This window comes from Lycorma delicatula, chromosome 5 (assembly GCF_047948215.1).
Source record: "Lycorma delicatula isolate Av1 chromosome 5, ASM4794821v1, whole genome shotgun sequence".
Taxonomy (NCBI): Eukaryota; Metazoa; Arthropoda; class Insecta; order Hemiptera; family Fulgoridae; genus Lycorma; species Lycorma delicatula.
Window position 1 is genome coordinate 179,286,212 of NC_134459.1, and position 17,620 is coordinate 179,303,831.

General features: G+C 31.3%; 1 protein-coding gene across 3 annotated transcripts in view; it reads left to right on the top strand.

The window, feature by feature from the left end:
* Positions 1 to 17,620, top strand: part of LOC142324601 (uncharacterized) — a 74,627-nt gene that overhangs the window by 40,512 nt on the left and 16,495 nt on the right. For all 3 annotated transcript variants that reach the window (XM_075365445.1, XM_075365444.1, XM_075365446.1), the window contains exons 7-9: positions 4,404 to 4,519; positions 7,304 to 7,463; positions 13,449 to 13,679. In XM_075365445.1, coding sequence (XP_075221560.1) covers positions 4,404 to 4,519; positions 7,304 to 7,463; positions 13,449 to 13,679 — 507 coding nt within the window. The remainder of the gene's footprint in view (positions 1 to 4,403; positions 4,520 to 7,303; positions 7,464 to 13,448; positions 13,680 to 17,620) is intronic.

Here is a 17,620-nt window from a genome sequence, read left to right on the forward strand (position 1 = left end):
ACGGAAGAACTACACATGCACCAAATTTGTATGACTGACAACTGTGTAGCGTGAAGCCTTCTCTTTCGATGGTTGCCACTTCAGTTTCTGTTGACATATTAGTCTGGCCATGGCCGTCGTTTGGATAACATACTTTTTTTGGAAAAAAAAGTGTTAGAGCAAAGAATTGTCGTGAAATTTCATATCAAACTTGGGAAAACCACTACTGAAATTTATCTTTTATCAAAAAAAGTATATTGCTATGAATTTTTATTATGTGTGTATGCTTTGGAGTGGTTTAAGCATTTCCAAGACGAATGAGAAGATGCTGAAGATGATGTTCGCCCGGGTCCCCCTTCCATGTCAAAAACAGATAAAAATATTGAAAAAATTAGTAATCTGATATGATCTGACTGTTGGTTAACTATTCTTGTCTTTATTCAAGGTCCTTGCGCAACTCTGTGAAAAATAAGAAAAAAACTACCCAAATTGTGGAAGAACAAGTCATGGGTTTTTCATCAGGATAATGCACTGGCTCACACTGCATTGTCTGTCAAGACGCTTCTAGCCAAGTATAATATCACAGTGTTAGACCATCCGCCTTATTCGTCTGACCTGGCACCATGTCACTTATCTGTTCCCCAAGATCAAATCATTAAAAGAAACAAGATTTCAGACTGTTGAAGCTATGAAAGAAAAAGCGACATGCATCATGAAAGAGCTCACAGAAGAAGAAGATTTCCAGCATTCATTTCAAACAATGGAAAATTTGCTTGGAGCATTGTCGGGATAAAGGAGGGTGTATATTGAAGAGGATAATAGCTAAATATGTATAAATTTAAAATAAAATATATTACAGCATTAGTCTCGTTATTTAATAGTCTCACCTCATATGTCATACATTCATTGTAATTATGTTCTAGAAGTGGTTATTATAGAAACACTGCACTGTGTATTTTACTTACTCAAGTGAATAGCTGTTAGTGATTTATTTTTACTATTTGTTGTGTTGTTTTCATTTAAGGGTTTGTCATAAATTCGGTCATTAAAATTTTTAATACTTCAATACAGTTATTTTCTTCTAAAATGCCCACGTTAGGAGGAAAAGGTACCACTGTAGTTCGTAGTCAGGAGAGGAAATGTTTACAGTTTCTTTTTACAAAACAATGCCGTTAGAAACCGTAATAGTAAGAAAAAGTGCTGAATACAGTTGTTCAAGCGATAAGAGTATCAAAACAAATGGTTCAAAGAATTATAGCAGAAGAGAAATCAAATGAAACTGAGAAGCCATTCGTGTTCATTTCCCCAAGAAAACATGTAAATTGCCCTAGTACTGTGAGCAATTTAGATTCGTTTGACACGGATGCTCTGAGGTTTTTAATAAATAAATTTTGTGTAACTGTAAAATGTGTTCCTACTGTGAAGATAATTATGCAAAAAGCTTACTTTTGTGAGCTTTTTTACTCATTTTTGAAATTTATTTCTGAATTATTGCTCATTTTTGAAATTAAATTCAAAGGTAGTGAAAGATCTTTCAGGAGAATATTATGTAAAATGGGATTTAGGTAGAAAACACAGACAACCAGAAAATACTGATAGAACAGCATGACATTAAATTGCAAAGAATGAAATTTCTATGACAAATTTCCCTGTTTCACAAAGAAGAAGACCAATTGTATACACAGTGAAACCTACATTCACAGTAGTCAGGCGACACCAAAATCATGGGTTGACACAACAAACCTTCATGAGGAAATAAAACACCAGTCTCCAAGGGCTCATTATTAATAATTGGCTATTATAAAGAATTCATTAACAATGCTTTACTATGTATGAGGCAAATAATTAAGGAGATTATCACAAATCGATGGATTCTGAAAAGTATATGAAATGGTCGGTCATTGTACTAGATTACGCATCGTTTCACAATGTTCTGTTACAAAAGCAGCCAAATTCTAACTCTTTAAAAAGCGATATGATAAAATGGTTAGCTGAACAACGAATTAACTGTTCTCCTCCTATGATGAAGATTGAATTATATGATATAAAATTACACAAAGAAATTCCTAATAGATGAAATTTTCAAAAATTATGGTCACAGTTCTGCGGTTGCCACCTTACCACTCTGACTTAAATACCATTGAAATGATTTGGAGTCAGACAAAAGGGCAAGTAGCTAAAAGAAATACAACTTTTAACATGTCGGATGTTCTTAAGTTAGCTGAAAAGGAATTTCATAAAGTGTCTGAAGCTGAGTGGAGCAATGTCTGCGAGCATGTTGTTAACGTTGAGAAAAAATACATTGATGATGAAAATTTATATGATGTGCACATCGAAAATTTTGTGATAAATATGAATTCAGAATCGGACATGCGCTCTTTAGAATCTACTGATGACAGCGACTTTGGAGTTTGCAAGCTACAGCAATAAAGTGAGTAGAAAAAATAACTAAAATAATAATATTAATCGGGTTACTAAATTAGTTTTAATTAAATAGCATCGTACGTATTTTTGGTTATAAATATCATCTATATTAAACCGACAATGTTTTCAGTTGACCTAAAACTGTGCCAAATGTTTGCTGAATGCTAGTAGTTTTTGTGCCAACTTACATGCCAATAGTTCTATCCGTCTACAGTGTCATTTTAGATATACGGGTGGAGAGCGCCATGCTGCTAATGTTGTCTTAAATCTGATGCAAGAAGAATTAATGTCTGGACGCTCAATTTACACAGGTAATTTTTATAATTCATCTCATTTGTCTAAAAAATTGTTAGAAATGGGTACATACATGACTAGTAAGTAGTACTTTTCAAAAAGACCAATAATACTGGGGAATCTAATGCCAGTATTCAGAAGGGGTGGGAATCGGTAAGCGGCGAGGCAAAAGAAACATTATGTACTTTTCCACTGAATTCGAAAATGAACTTATAGAGACTGAAAATAGAAGAGGTCAAAAGAAAATGAAACTGAAGCCTATAGCAATGTTCAATAAATATATGTCGGACATAAATCATTGAGATCAGATGTTATCATATTATCCCAGTGCCTGAAACACTGTACGCCGGTATAAAAAAGTAAGTTTTCATATTATTCAGATGATGTTATTAAAATCTTTCAAACTATTGCACAAAAATACCAAAATTTCTTTTCATTATTTCTGATTGGCTGTAATAGAGGGATTGTTACCTGAAAGTTCATCACGGGAGGATATACTGTCTGGTCCTATTGTTCAAGGAAATAATTTCATTAGCAAATGTGAAGATAGTGAAAAGCAAAGTCACACGCTTTGGAAAAAATGCTGTCTGTGCTAAAACTGGCAAGCAGAAAGGTACAAGTTACTATTGTAAGACATGTTCTCATCTTCCTGGTTTGTGTTTTCAATGTTATGAACCATACCTCATGTAAAAGTGTTAGGCCTAAACTCGTGTTTTTATTATTTTTAGATATGAAAATTAAAAAAAAATATTTCTACATTCTATACGTCAGTTTTCCAGTATAAAGTATTAAGTATAATGGGCCTATTTCATTCATGACATTTTAATTTTTTAAATGTTTTATTTGTATAATCTCTTATTTTTGCTTTAGTCTGAGTTTTTTAAATACGTATAAAGATAGTTCACACTATATTAATTTTTCAATGTTATTACTGATAATTCAATATATTACTGATTATTGTTATTATTAACTTTCATGCTATTGTTACATAATCTTTAGATTTATCTACACTAAACCAAAGTGAAAAGCATTCATTTTTGATGTCTTAATTTCAGGCATATTTTTATTGTAAAATAAATATAAATAAATGTACTAAATTAGTAAAAAATTTGTATCGATACAGATAAACCAATGTTATAAAAAAACCACATGTATTTTATTATCTCAACAAGGGCAGTGCCATAAAGGCGTTTTTGTAAAATCATCACTAAAAATGTAAAATATGTAACCCTTCATTCATAAGTGTAGGTTACATTCATAATTGAATCAAAATAAGAAAAATGCACAAGTTGGGTTTTTGCAGAAAATGATAATTTCCCCATGGCACTGAACATGTTAGCAATTGAAATTGGCATCTTGGTTTAGATTTTAAGTAAAAAATTTTGTATACTATTTTTGTGCATAATCTTATTTTTGCCCAAAAAATAATCTTTTTTTTACAAAAAAAAAAAACCATTAACAATAAGCTTTCTAATACCTGTACATGAAAGTATATTGTCAGTTATTTTCAGCTATTTTTCATTTATGTAAATGATCACTGATAAAGAAGCGTTAGAAAAGATTGTTTTTTGTTTGGTTGTAAAGTTATTTTTTTCTTTTTTGTATACTTCATATGTGTAATTTTTTTGTGTTAAGCAAATGTTCATTTATTAAAGAAATACAGTTAATAAATGTAAACATTAAAGAGGAATATTTTACTGTTACAGTTATATGAGTATTGTTTATTTGTACCCGCAAATATTAAGCAAGCTTTCATGTTGGAAAAAATGGAACAAGTTAATTCCGAAATGGATTCTTTTCTGGAAAATTGTCTTAGAGAAAGGTATTATTATTGCTGCTGCTGTTTATTATTAATATGAATTCTGATATCAGAATTAAAAATCATTTCTTATATGTTAATTAGTTAACAGTCTATAACTCATTTTTGGCTTTTGTTTTATTAAAATATTGCCTATTAAGTAAGCATACAGTTATGCAATACATGCATAGAAATTTTGTTACAAAAAAAAATATATATATATATATATGTATAGATTTATCAGCGACACTATCATTCAGTCATATAAAAAGTCTCTGTTGTAGCACTGATCTTGCAACTTTAGTTTTTTGACTGGCCGGTCAGGGCCCACTTTGCTTGCCTGACTGATATTTTTCTGATCATTTTGGTGTTTTTGTATTTAAAATAGGCTTAAGGAGCGAGTAGATATAGTTTTTAATAGAAATGTAATTTTTAATGCTAGCCATATTGATAACAGGGAATTGGCTTGGGGACGCCATCTTCTTTATTCAGTATTGTGTTAGGTTGTGTTAGTTACCAGTCCAGTTGCTGCTATTGGCACACAGCAGATCACATAATGCACCAACCAGATGCATGCCATCGACTCTCCTGCTGAATATAGAATCTTTTTTTCTTGTTAAATATTAACTAATAGTCAATTCCTTTCTTTTATTAATAAATAATAACTAAATATAAATAAAAATAATCTGCTTAGAAATTAAATTAAGTAATCTGTAAATTAATTGACAAAGAACTGCTTCTAGCGGGAGAGAGTCACCATGCACAGCTTCCCGGCGCATCACCATCGGTCTACTTTGTGTTAATAGCAGCTAAAATAAAAATGTGAGCACGTACAACAAACTGAAACAAACCCACGCACCATCCTTTTTTATGAGAATAATACTACTGTGGAATTTCATAAGTTTGTTAGTAGTAGGTTATTTCAATAGATTTGTTAGTAGTATGTCAATCGAGTTATTTGATCTTTAGTAAAGAGAAAAGGAAATGTAAGTAAAGCAAACATTTTTCAAATTAGAGATTTCAATTTAGAGAAGTAGGAAGCCGTTGGACTTCTTCAATACACATCACAGCCATTAATTGGCCTCTTTGTATGACGCATAATATACGTATAGAAAAATATACATAAAGTGGAGATAAATATACAAAAATGTGTTTGATAAGGCGACACTATATCACCCATGCTCTTTTCAGCCTGCCTTGAGCAGGTATTTAGAAAGCTGGGATGGGAAGAATAGAGCATAGAAATAAATGGCACAATCTAAACCACCTGAAATTTTCACATGAGACGGTTCTCTTCTCCCAAGAATAAGAACTACTAAGACGCATACAGGAACTGGAGGTGGCTGGTGAACCCTATGGTCTGAGAATGAACCTTAAAGAGAGCCAAGTCATGTTCAACAAGTTTGCTAAGTAGAGAAAGATTTTTTTCTCTGGAGAAGAACTCGAACAAGTAGATAATACCACGGTCAACATATGTCAACTGAGGGTGATACAATCAAAGAATTTAAATGAACAGTTAAGCTTGGATGGCAGGCATTCTGGAGACTTCTGTTTTTTTTTTTTTTCAAGAGTTGATACCCCTTTGCCTTAAAAATAAAGTTTTTGATTAATGCATCTTTCCTTCCCTTCTTTTTTCCTGTGTAGTCTCCGGGAATTACTGTCAGGTATTTCTTCAGAGGATGAATGAAGATGTGTAAGTGAAGTGAAGTCTTGTACAGTTTCAGGTCAACCATTTCTGAGATGTGTGGTTAATTGAAACCCAACCACCAAAGAATACCGCTATCCATGATCTAGTATTCAAATCCATTTAAAAATAACTGCCTTTACTAGGACTTGAATGCTGGAACTCTCGACTTCCAAATCAGCTGATTTGCAAAGAAGTGGTCACCATTAGACTAACTCGGTGGGTTGATCAACACATCCTGCCAGTCCTTACCTATGGAAGCAAGCTTGGACATTAACCTTTCAGTCATTACAGAAGCTGCAGGTAGTACAAAGAAGTATGGAATGCTGTATGCTTGGAGTTACCGTACTGGATAGGAAGAGCTGTAAGTGGAATAGAGAATAGACCAAAGTGTACGGTATCATCACGAAAGTTAAAGAATTAAAATTGTGGTGGGCAGGCCATGTAGCAAGAAGAACGGAAGGCCAATAAGTTGCTGAAGGTGGAAATACTGAAGTGCCAAATTAGCACTTGAATGGATACCACTAGATGTTAAATGCCCACAAAAAAGACCAAAGGCTCGTTGGATTGATTAACAAGTACAAGTACAAGTACAAGTACAGTTATTATTAACAAGTACATTGGATCTAGTTGGCAGAAAATCACACAAGACCGTAATAGTTGGAAACGTGCTGAAAAGACCTTTATCCTGCAGTGCATCGATAACGGCTGAAATAATGATTATGATATGGAAAAATGAAGCCGTAAAGATCACAGTCCATTCTCTTGCTCACTTATTGTTCTAGTATATGATTAATTTATGACAAATATTGTAACGGCAACAATTGCACTGTGTTCTTCCTCCATCAAAAGTTTTTAATAAACCAACATATCTCACAAATAAGGTGCAGGTGTGTTTCGATTTAATGAAAAATCATTTAGAAATAATGTTTTAATAAAAACCAAATTTATTGTTTCCTGAATTAGTTTTGTACCAGGTATCAAGTAAGTTGTTTATTTGTACAGCCTTTTGGCTTTTATGAGCTGCAATAGTTGCAAAAATGAATTGTTTTTATTTCTTGCTATTTGAAACTAAGTTCCCCTTTTGAATTTGTGTACAATATGTAATTATAAGTTTTTTTTAGGAGTGATACAACATTACCAAAATCATTATTGAATTATATTCGAGGGCTTAATATTAAAACTTGTTTACAAAATCATATGATCCTAAAAAATATAAAAGAACTTGAAGAAGAAATCAATGTTGTTAAAAATGATATTTGTTCTAAAGTGTTGTCTATTAAGGTCAGTATTTCATGAGCTATATGAGTATTTAGTATTTTATTAACTGTTGTGGAGTGCCACTTCTGCATAATTTACTGTATTATTCTGTAAAAAAAAATTATACAAAAATGAGCTGTTTGATAATTTTGTGCCCATTTGTATGAATCATGTAGACAGATTTTTGAAAATTAAAAAGTGTAACTTACCTGCGCATCTATATCTATGAATTAGCAGTTTTTGCTAAAAAAAAAAAAAAATTGTCACATTCTTATAAAAAAATATCCTCATTATCTACCAAACTACAGACAACAGAACTGTTATCATAGAACTCAACACAATACCTAACCGTATGAAAAAGGACCTTACCGTGCTTCCATCCCTATTTTTTATAAATCACCATGCCATTAAAACTTTTCCCCCCAATTTATTTTAAGTACAATTAAAGATTTTCTTTTACAGAAACAATGCTAACTTTTTTAAATACTGAATTTTTTGGGTCTGTTCAACTTGTACAAAAATATGTGCTCAGATAATTTTCATTAACACCTGAATTGTAAATTATTTTAGAGCTATTTTTTGTATTTTGTACCTTCACGTGTTATTTATCTTAACATTATTTCAAATGTTTATATTTAGTAATTAATATGAACTTGAGTCAGATCTATATTTTATAGATGGGTCAAGGGAAATTGATCCATCCAGGTAAATTCTGAGCAGTTCCTTTTTTATCCATTGAATAACACATTACTCATTCCGGACATGATCTGTATAATATATTATTATGTATCAATCAAAACAAAATATTCATTTATTTATAATAGTTGTAATACATCAATTAATATTTATTTCTTTTATAATTCTGCAAATAATTGTGAGAAAGAAGTTCATGTTTCTGCTATTTATTATCCAATTGATCTTATTAATTTAAGATGTAGTTGAAATTTTTTAGTGCATTCCTAACCTCTTTTGAGGCTAAATTTTGATGCTTGCTGGTTGATAAAAAGTTTCTCAGTCTCAACATTATTGCAGTCAGTGTGCTGGAGAAGTGATGTTGGGCTGCTATCTCATATGCAATTCAGCAGGTTTACCTGTTGGAATTTACTCCCTAGGATTTTCCACTTCCTGTGGAAGTGTCAATGCTGTTTCATTGACTACTACCTCACCATACACAATATTTCTCACATTCTCTGCATTTTCAAAGGATCATGTGGAATTAAACTCGCTACATAATTAACCTTGCTTTGCTACATGATCGCTATAATCTTTCTGTTTCATTCTAGGATTCCTTATTTAGTGGTACATTCTCCATAACCAATCTGGGGAACCAGTCATTGTTAACAACCTGTGAACTTGCCTTTGGCTGAGGCTCACTTAGGTAATCATTCAAAATAGTAAATAGAAATTACAACACAGACTTTGCAAATTTCACCAGTTTAAAATATGGATTGCATATCATCTCGGTGTAGCATCCAGCAGTAGTCTGCCATCATCATAGTAGTCTATTTTCCTTGATATCTCCTTTCCATTTCTTTCATGTCCTGATGAAATCTCTCACCTATCTCTTCACTAATGACACCTACATTTTCAGGAAAATAGTCCACATGAATTTAGGAAGTGAATGTTAAAGCTCATGGAACAGCTTAAATTTTTGTACTTCTGTAGCATGCTCTCAACAATTGATTTGAATCTCTGATCCTTCTTATTGACCAGAAACTTTGCTACTATATCTTTAAAGGCCCCCAGGCTTCTTTTTCTGCAACTTCCATTTGTTTCTCAAAATTACCACCTTTGAGAAGTTTACTCTCTTTTAGCTTGGCACTTGTTAAGACTAGAAATTTGTCACAGATTTATTTAAAACATTTACCTTCTTTTGGTAAGACTTTGACAAATTGCTTCATCAAGCCTAACTTGATGTGCAGAGAAGGAAGGAAAACTTTATTTAGATCTATGAGACTTTTCAGAGCATATTTTTGGTTCCAGATTCTAATGAAGCTCTTTTTATCCAATCTTTCCTTATCCAATGATTTTCTCTGTCTCTGCTGTCTCATTCACACAAAAAACAAGGAAACTTTGTGTATTCTCCTTGCTGTCCTAGGAGCATCGATATTGTTTTGAGATTGCCACACATAATCCACTTGTGATTGTCATATTTAATTTTATCGAGAACAAATTCCAAATTATAACCTTCTTTTAAATGGACAGAATGTTCGACGGGTATTGATGGATACATATTCCCGGTTATTTTAAGGCTTCTTTTAGACAAATCTATGAACAGTCTCTGATCAGTACTTTCGTACATAATATTAAATTGACTCAAGTCCACGTGCAAAAGGCTAATTCTCCTTCCGAAAAATATGGAAGAAAATCCTTTTCTCTGTACCAGAAGTAGGAAAATGAGGTACCACCTGCTAGCAGGTTCTTCTCTTTAAACCTTAAACCAAGTAACTGATTTTTCTTTGGCCATATGTAAGTCTCGAACCAAATCGTTTATTTCATACTGAATAAAGCTCTGGTGCACAGCTATCGCTGGGTTCATACTCCTTGATGTTATCTTCATTTAAATCACTTGTGGAACCATCTATTTCAGGTAAATTTTCTAGTGGAATCAGCACTGGTATGTCTGGACTACAAGGAGCCAGGTGTAAAGCGGATGGAGTGTTTGAATAGATGATTCTTTTTTTATTCATTACATTGAAATTGTGAACACCAGTCGAACAAAAGTAACAATCATTGGTGTGATTTTATGGCTCTCGCCACACTATTTGAACTCTAAATCTGAATGCTTCTTGTTCACCCTTTGACCACTGTCTAAGTCCTTCAACAGATGTAGCAAATGTAGTGGGGTGTCCAAATTTTGTCTTGATGTTCTATTTTCACTCCAAAATAAGTGATGTACAACACTTGTCAAACAAAACTTGTTATATCTCTTTTTTGCCTTTCCACCATTAACTCACCACGACTACAATAAAAAGAATTGCAGAATTTTTGAAGCCATTTGAAAATGGAAAGTTTGTTTTATGGCCTGAAAATATATTTTCCACTGATAAAAATGCATTTGATCATGGAGGATGGAAAAAACTTAATTTACGCACACTGATGGTTGAAACAGCATTGGTACAAGTTGCATGGTGCATGAGTGGCGCAGATAGCTGCCAATAAACATGTTACACCTTGTCTTGTCACAACTTGTTGGCCAAGCTATCACAATGTCTTCTCATCTTCAACCCAGCCTCCCTCCCTACAGACCACACATCTGTTCAGCTATAAGAATAAATAGTATAAGTTAAAAAAGTGAATGAATATATTATATTAATTTATATTAAAAAGAAATTGTCTTGTTTTATAGTATCACATTTTTGTAATTTTTCAACTTTTTACAAATTTTGATAACATCCTATTAACATGCCCAGATAAATGAAGCCATGCCTCGCCTGTTGTGAAATACAGCATTGAGTCTACCTGTTCGTGGACAATATTTTTGAGAAACCAGTTGCAATAATAAGTTATTTTGTTATGTCTATCCTCTTAAGTTGTTGCATGATAAGATTTTAAATTTGAATCGTGAAAATCGTAAGACAAGATGTGTATTTTACATCGCTTCATTATAACTCGTGTAGATTTTTTTCACATCAGCAGAAATTCTTTGAATAGCAGCTACAGCCTCTGGAATCCTAACAGAAGATTGCCTATTTTATTTTTACATTTGAAACCAATCCCCTTTCATGCTATACTTTAACCATAATATGTACGCAATTTCCTTTGGGATACTGGCATTTGGAAATTTTTCTGTAAATATTTTAATTCGTATCTTGTAAGAATCCAGAATGTACATAAGCTTTCATTAGCAACCTTTTCCTCAGTCTAAAACATACTAAGGATCTTGTTTTTTCTGTTATTGTTATAATTTTCTTTTTTGAAGAAAACTTGTATAAATTACTTAAAATTATAAATAAGATGTACTGTGTTCGTATAAGTACATCAATTATAGTTTAAATATATTTAATATCATAGCTTTACTGATATTAAAGTTTTTTTTTATGTATTTTTTCCATTAGTTGATTTTACTATGGCAGCAATATAAAAACATTGTCATTTTAGCTCTCAGTTATGATGGGAAAGGTACAGCCAAAATGGCTGTACAGACATTCATTGTCTGTACAACTCATTGTTAATTAAGGTTATGAAACTTATTTTAAAATGTTCATAATGTTCTTGAAGTAGTTAAAACAAGTAAAGCAGAATAATAGCTTTTTTTATAAGTAGCCGCAATATTGAAATGTAATTGGAAAGCAAATTTTGAATTTATTAATGGCATTAATCTTCTTGAATATATAGTCAATAAATTAATTTAAAGCTGAAATTTTGGAATTTGATATTTTGGATGTAATGTAAAACCTTGTCATCTTACAATCGATCAAACTTTTCAAGTTAGTTAATTAATTATTAATAATAATTTTATTTTCATTAATTGTAAGATTAGTATTAAAAATATCTTTCTTAGTACTTTACATACGTAAATATTTAGATCAAATTAAAAATAGTCAATATAAATCATGACTTTTTTCTACTAACAGTTTGATAACTGATAATTCAAAGCTAATAATTAAGTCACAGTTCAGTATTTTTTTGCAAAATCACACCTTAAAGCTACTGTTAAATCGATTACTTCTTTTGGATTCTGGCTTCTTCCATTTTTTCCTAGTAAGCTTCATTCTTTGAACTTTGTTATTTTGTTTTGGTATTTTGACCATGTTCTGACTTCCGACCTCTTCTAGATTCTTTTAGTTTGCATGTTTTGATATTCTGCTTTATTTTGTTTCTATCTTTAATGGTTTCTTCTTTACGTATTGTTGTGCTAAATCTTCTTAAATCAATTTAAACCATTTGTTCTTTGATTTTTAAAACTGAGGAATGTAAAGATTTGCTTTGTGAATCTGTTATTCATTCTGGAGAAATTTGTATAAGCTAATCTTCATTTTCTTATTGAATCTGAAATTTTTTCCATTTTACTCAACAGATCTTTATTGGAAATTTCTGGAACTTTGTACCTAATTTTTTCCTTCTTTTCTAGAATATTATTTATTGCTAATGCTTCTGGTTTTACTACTGTGTTGTAACGTTTAGTTATAGTGTTCCAAGTAAGTGGCTTTTTATTGTAAGAGTCTAGTTGATTGGAATCCAATGTTCTGTGTTTTGAATTTAGCTGCATGTTTTTTCAGTATATTTCAAGTGATCCATTTTCATAAATGTTTAAAATGTGTTTTTTCAGTATATTAAATTAGTCACGACGTTAATTTTTTCAAAGACCTGTTTTAGCTGCTTGTTTATGATTTCTGTCCCATCCTCCTGCCATTGTTTAGCTAAAAGAGTTTTGTCTGTAATAAATTCTAAAATTTTTGGTTAAGTTGTTCCATTTCCTGGCAACCATTTCAAGCGTACAGTAGAACAACATAGGTTACTTTACTCGACTTCGGTTTTAATTAGAAAAGGCTTACAATTCTCACATAAATTTCTCCTTTGAGTATCAGTTAAAGTGGCTTTTACAATTTTTGTGGTTTTTTTTTTTTCATTTAAACCAAGTTCTTTTGAAGTGTCAAGTTCAGCGTTTATTAGTCATTTGAATTATAATGAATATAAACATTTATCAACCAGAAATTATTATTTTTTTTAAAGGTTCTTACTAATACTATACTGTTGAGGAGCTTGTTTTAATAAATTTGATCTTTAATATAAAGATTTACTTTCCATATTTTTTTTTAAGATATGTTTATTTTTATTAATATTATATTTAATTTTATTTGCTTACAAGGAATATATGTAGATTAATTTTTTTTATTCAAATTTGTATGAATTCATTCTGTTTTAGCCAATAAATGACATTGATTGCCATTGTTTAAATTTGACTTTTTCCCAGGCAGTATTTCTATAACTGTTGTTTATTTTTAAAATTAGAAAATGGGCATAAAAACAAAATATAATTGTCAGTTTTTATTTGTTTATTTGCAGTTAAGTGCAGGAGGAGTAAAATTTAATCAAGATAATGATCATTTTAGAAATAAAGAAGAATACTATAAAAGAATATTAAATTCTAAATATGAATTTGCTCGTTACAAAATTAAAAAAAATTATTTAAAAATGAAAACCACTGAATTGAAAACTGAAACAAACACTTTTGAATTTAATAAGACTACTTTTTATCATCAAATGGAAAAACTCAGTTACTTAAATTCCAAAATTGTACGTAAATTTATTTTTTATTTTTATTTTGTATGGTGTAATATTTTTTGGTCTTATTACAAAATAACAAGTAAGTTAATAAAATATGTGTTGTAAGAAATTGTACAAATTTATTGTGTATAATTAAAAGATAGATATCAGATAATTGATTTCAGTTGCACAACTAATATTGAACATGTAATGCTTTAAAGAAATTGAATCGGCTGGACAAACAGATTTCTCCTAGGCAAAAAAAAACTTAAATTTTTTAAACTAAAACTCATCAGTTGAGGTGTCAAATAAAGTGCTAGAAACACAGATTTCAAAAATATGTATGAAAGTGATTATAAGGTCTTCACTCTAAAAATGGGTAGCTATTTCAGCTGTAGATATTTGATTAATTTTTATTTACAATCTAATAGAACAATATTGCTCTCTTGTCTATAGGAAGTATAATAGTAGGAATGAGGGATCAGGATCTCTCCTGCAAATGTATATTAAAGTGTTGTCCACCCAACCATGTCTTCAATTCTTGAAAGAGGTGGAAGTCGCTAAGTGTTTAGGTTTGGACTATATGGTGGATGGTTAAAAACTTTTCACTTGAATTGTTTGAGAATGTCTTGCATCACATTGGCACATTGCGGCTGTACATTGTCGTAGATCAAAATGGATATATTTACTTTATACTTAATTTTCTACTAAACTTATAACTTTTTAATTCCTCACAAAATTTTTAATATAATAAAACCTACGAAAACAATAATACCATATTAAAAATAATTTAATAGGTAACGTGACAAACACTGGATTCCCTCTATTATTCCAATTCTTCATCACTCCCAGAAGTTGGGGTTGACAATGAATCATCTCTAACATTAATTATTAGTTCATTGACCACAGCGTCGAGAAAATTATCCCATTTTAATTGCAAAAAATTAGTCCCACATTTTCTTTTCTTCTTCTGTAACATGCTTCACGCACTGTTTGTGCTTATCAGTTGATAGCTTGTTCATGCATTTTTCAAGCAGGATTTTAACTTCTTTCATTTTATATGTATTATTTTTTTCGGGCAACATAAGCTTACTTGGCTCACATTAACTCAATTGGATTAAGGTTACAGTGATAACAGGGAACCTTAACAGCGACCTTTCGTTTCAGCCAAATCATCGATTAAAAATTTATTATATTTGTCACAATTGTGTTTTACATGTTCAAGGAGTTCTGCTTTTAAACTGTTTTCTCCAAAGTGGATTTTTTTGATCGCAGCTGTAGAGCAATTTCTTGTTTCCTCTATGAACTGTATGGAATATTTTTCAGTTCTTCGTTCATATCATCATGGTAGTCTCCAGATTTTTTCGGATTCAAAAACGAGTAATCCCCTCTAAAAATTCATTTTCATTGCCAATATATACCACAATTAATCGCTTTCCTTTATTTTTTGGAGTTTGCAGGCCTCTACTTATGCTGAAGAAATGCTGCTTTTTACCGATGTAACTATCGTATCACACCAAATTCTTGAAGTGGTGTGGCCTTCATTTACGCACATCCAAATAAAATATATTTATACCAATTTTTCTATAATTTGCTATTTTTTAAAAATAATTATGCCACCAAATTTGATCTCTCGATCAACAATTACACTTTATTTCTTTTAATAAATTTAAAATCCATCGACAACAGTAATTTGTATAAACTAGTACATCCAATCTTTGGTAAATTCTTGTCACAGTTTATCACAGCCAGCAATTTTTTTAAGATTGATATTTCATTTCAAAAAAAGAAATTATGTACAGTCAGTCTTATTATATTTTTGTCTAATTCATCCCGTTTTCGTAGCACAGATTTTTACATGTTTTCTGTTTTTAACAGGAGTTTCTACCTTTCCTTCCTATTTATTTCAGTCCGTAATCTATTAATACTACTAACCGACATACCAGTTAATTCAGAAGTGAGTTTCACTATTTACTTTTTAACCGACGTAAGATTTTTCTCCAGCAGTTAATTGAATACATTTTTTTTTTTCACCGCTTCGTAAATCTTTCCCTTTTCTGTTCTTATTAAAAGATGTTCCTGAATTATCAGCCACATCAATAAACTATTCGAATATACACGCATACAGGCTAGTGTGATTAGCCTCAAATCAAATCTCACAATAATCAGTAGTAATCGCACAGTAAATAAATCACACAATAACCGAATAAACGTACATGCTCATGCGTACAAAAAAAGTACTGAAACACAGAACTACAATTAAAAGAAAATTAAAAATATCCGGTATGGAATAAGAGAATTTATACTGCGATTTTGAAGCTGGTGATAAACCAATGTTTATTTATAAAAATCCAGTAGTTACAACAGCTCGGCGCATACATTAGTGTGCTGTATATACATGCACTACCACACTCAGTTTGTTTATTTCATATCTCTTTTTAGAATGAACAGATTATATGTATGTACTATGTACATATGTATCTCGTATAACTCAAAAACAATTAACTATAGAATGTTGAAATTTTGGATTTAGGACTGTTGTAACATTTAGTTTTGCACATCCCCTTTTGATTGCAATCGACTAGACCAAAAAAACCCAAAATTAAAAAAAAATTGGAATTTTCTTAACTGCAGTAATCAGCTCACATTGAGAGTTTTTCAACAATATATCATTAGTGGTACTTATTTTCATTTGTTCCAGAATTATAGCCAAATAAAAGAATAATGATTGAAATATTTGGATCTTATAAGGGGAAGGCACATATCAGTTCAAATGCAACTTCATTTCCTTCTTTTTTTTTTTTTTAATTTAAATATATTGATTTGTTAATAATTATTAACTTCCATTGTAAAAAAAACGTTTTACGATGAATAATTCAGTAATAATAAAAAAATAAAAAATATGAAAAAATATCAGAGGTTATTAATGAAATAAAATTTTATGTACTTTTCATTTTTAAAAAAAATGTGTAATGTAATTTAATAGGCGTACAAGGAAATCATGTGTCCACATCAAATTTATATATATATGAGAGGTTATCTCTAAAGTAAAGACCATTTCATTGTAAAAAAATCTATTCTGAAAACTGTATAAATATTTTCTATTTTTCTTAAACTACATACCTTTTACTACTTCTCTGTACAATCACCATATGAATTAAGACATTTATCGAAGCGGTACATCAGCTTCAACATACCCTCATCATATTTTTCTGCCGCCAGTCCATTTAGCCACTGATTAACAGCATTTTTAGTTCATCGTCACCCATGAATAGCTTACTGCTCAAAAATTCTTTCAATTTCCCAAACCAATGTTAATCTAGCAGCTAAGACCAGCATGTATGATGAGTGATTGTAAATTTCTCATCCAAATGTTCTCAGTAAATCATGTGTCAGACCCGCAACATGTGGATGTGGATGTGCATTATCGTTCAGCAGAACAATGCTGTTAGTCAGCCACCCACGTCATCAATTTTGAATGGCGTGCTGTAACTTACATAGAGTTTCGCAGTAGGCTTCTGCAGTTATAGTCATTCCATGTTGCATGAAATCAAACAGCAGTATGCCAAACAGATCCCAAAAGAGTGTGGCCATCAGTTTGCGTCCAAATGGCAGTGGCTTGACCTTCGTTGGTCTGGTTCGTGATTGAGATGATGCCATTCACTTGAGTGCGCTATTTTCTCCCTGGCGTGTGATACTAAATCCATGTTTCATCGCCAGTAATGATAGAATTAAGGAACTCATCACCTTTTTCTGTGTGGCACGTAAAAAATTCCAAAGCAGATCCCATTCGGAATTTTTTGTGATGTTCTGTTAAGGCATGCTGCTGCATGCCTTAACAAAGCTTTCAACAACATCCACAAAGCTTTCTGAAGCCTACACGGTCATGAACAGTGCGTCCGATAACAGCTCTTAAAACATCAGGAAAAAGAAGGGTCAGGTCGGAAATTGTTTAGCGACGATCTTTTCTG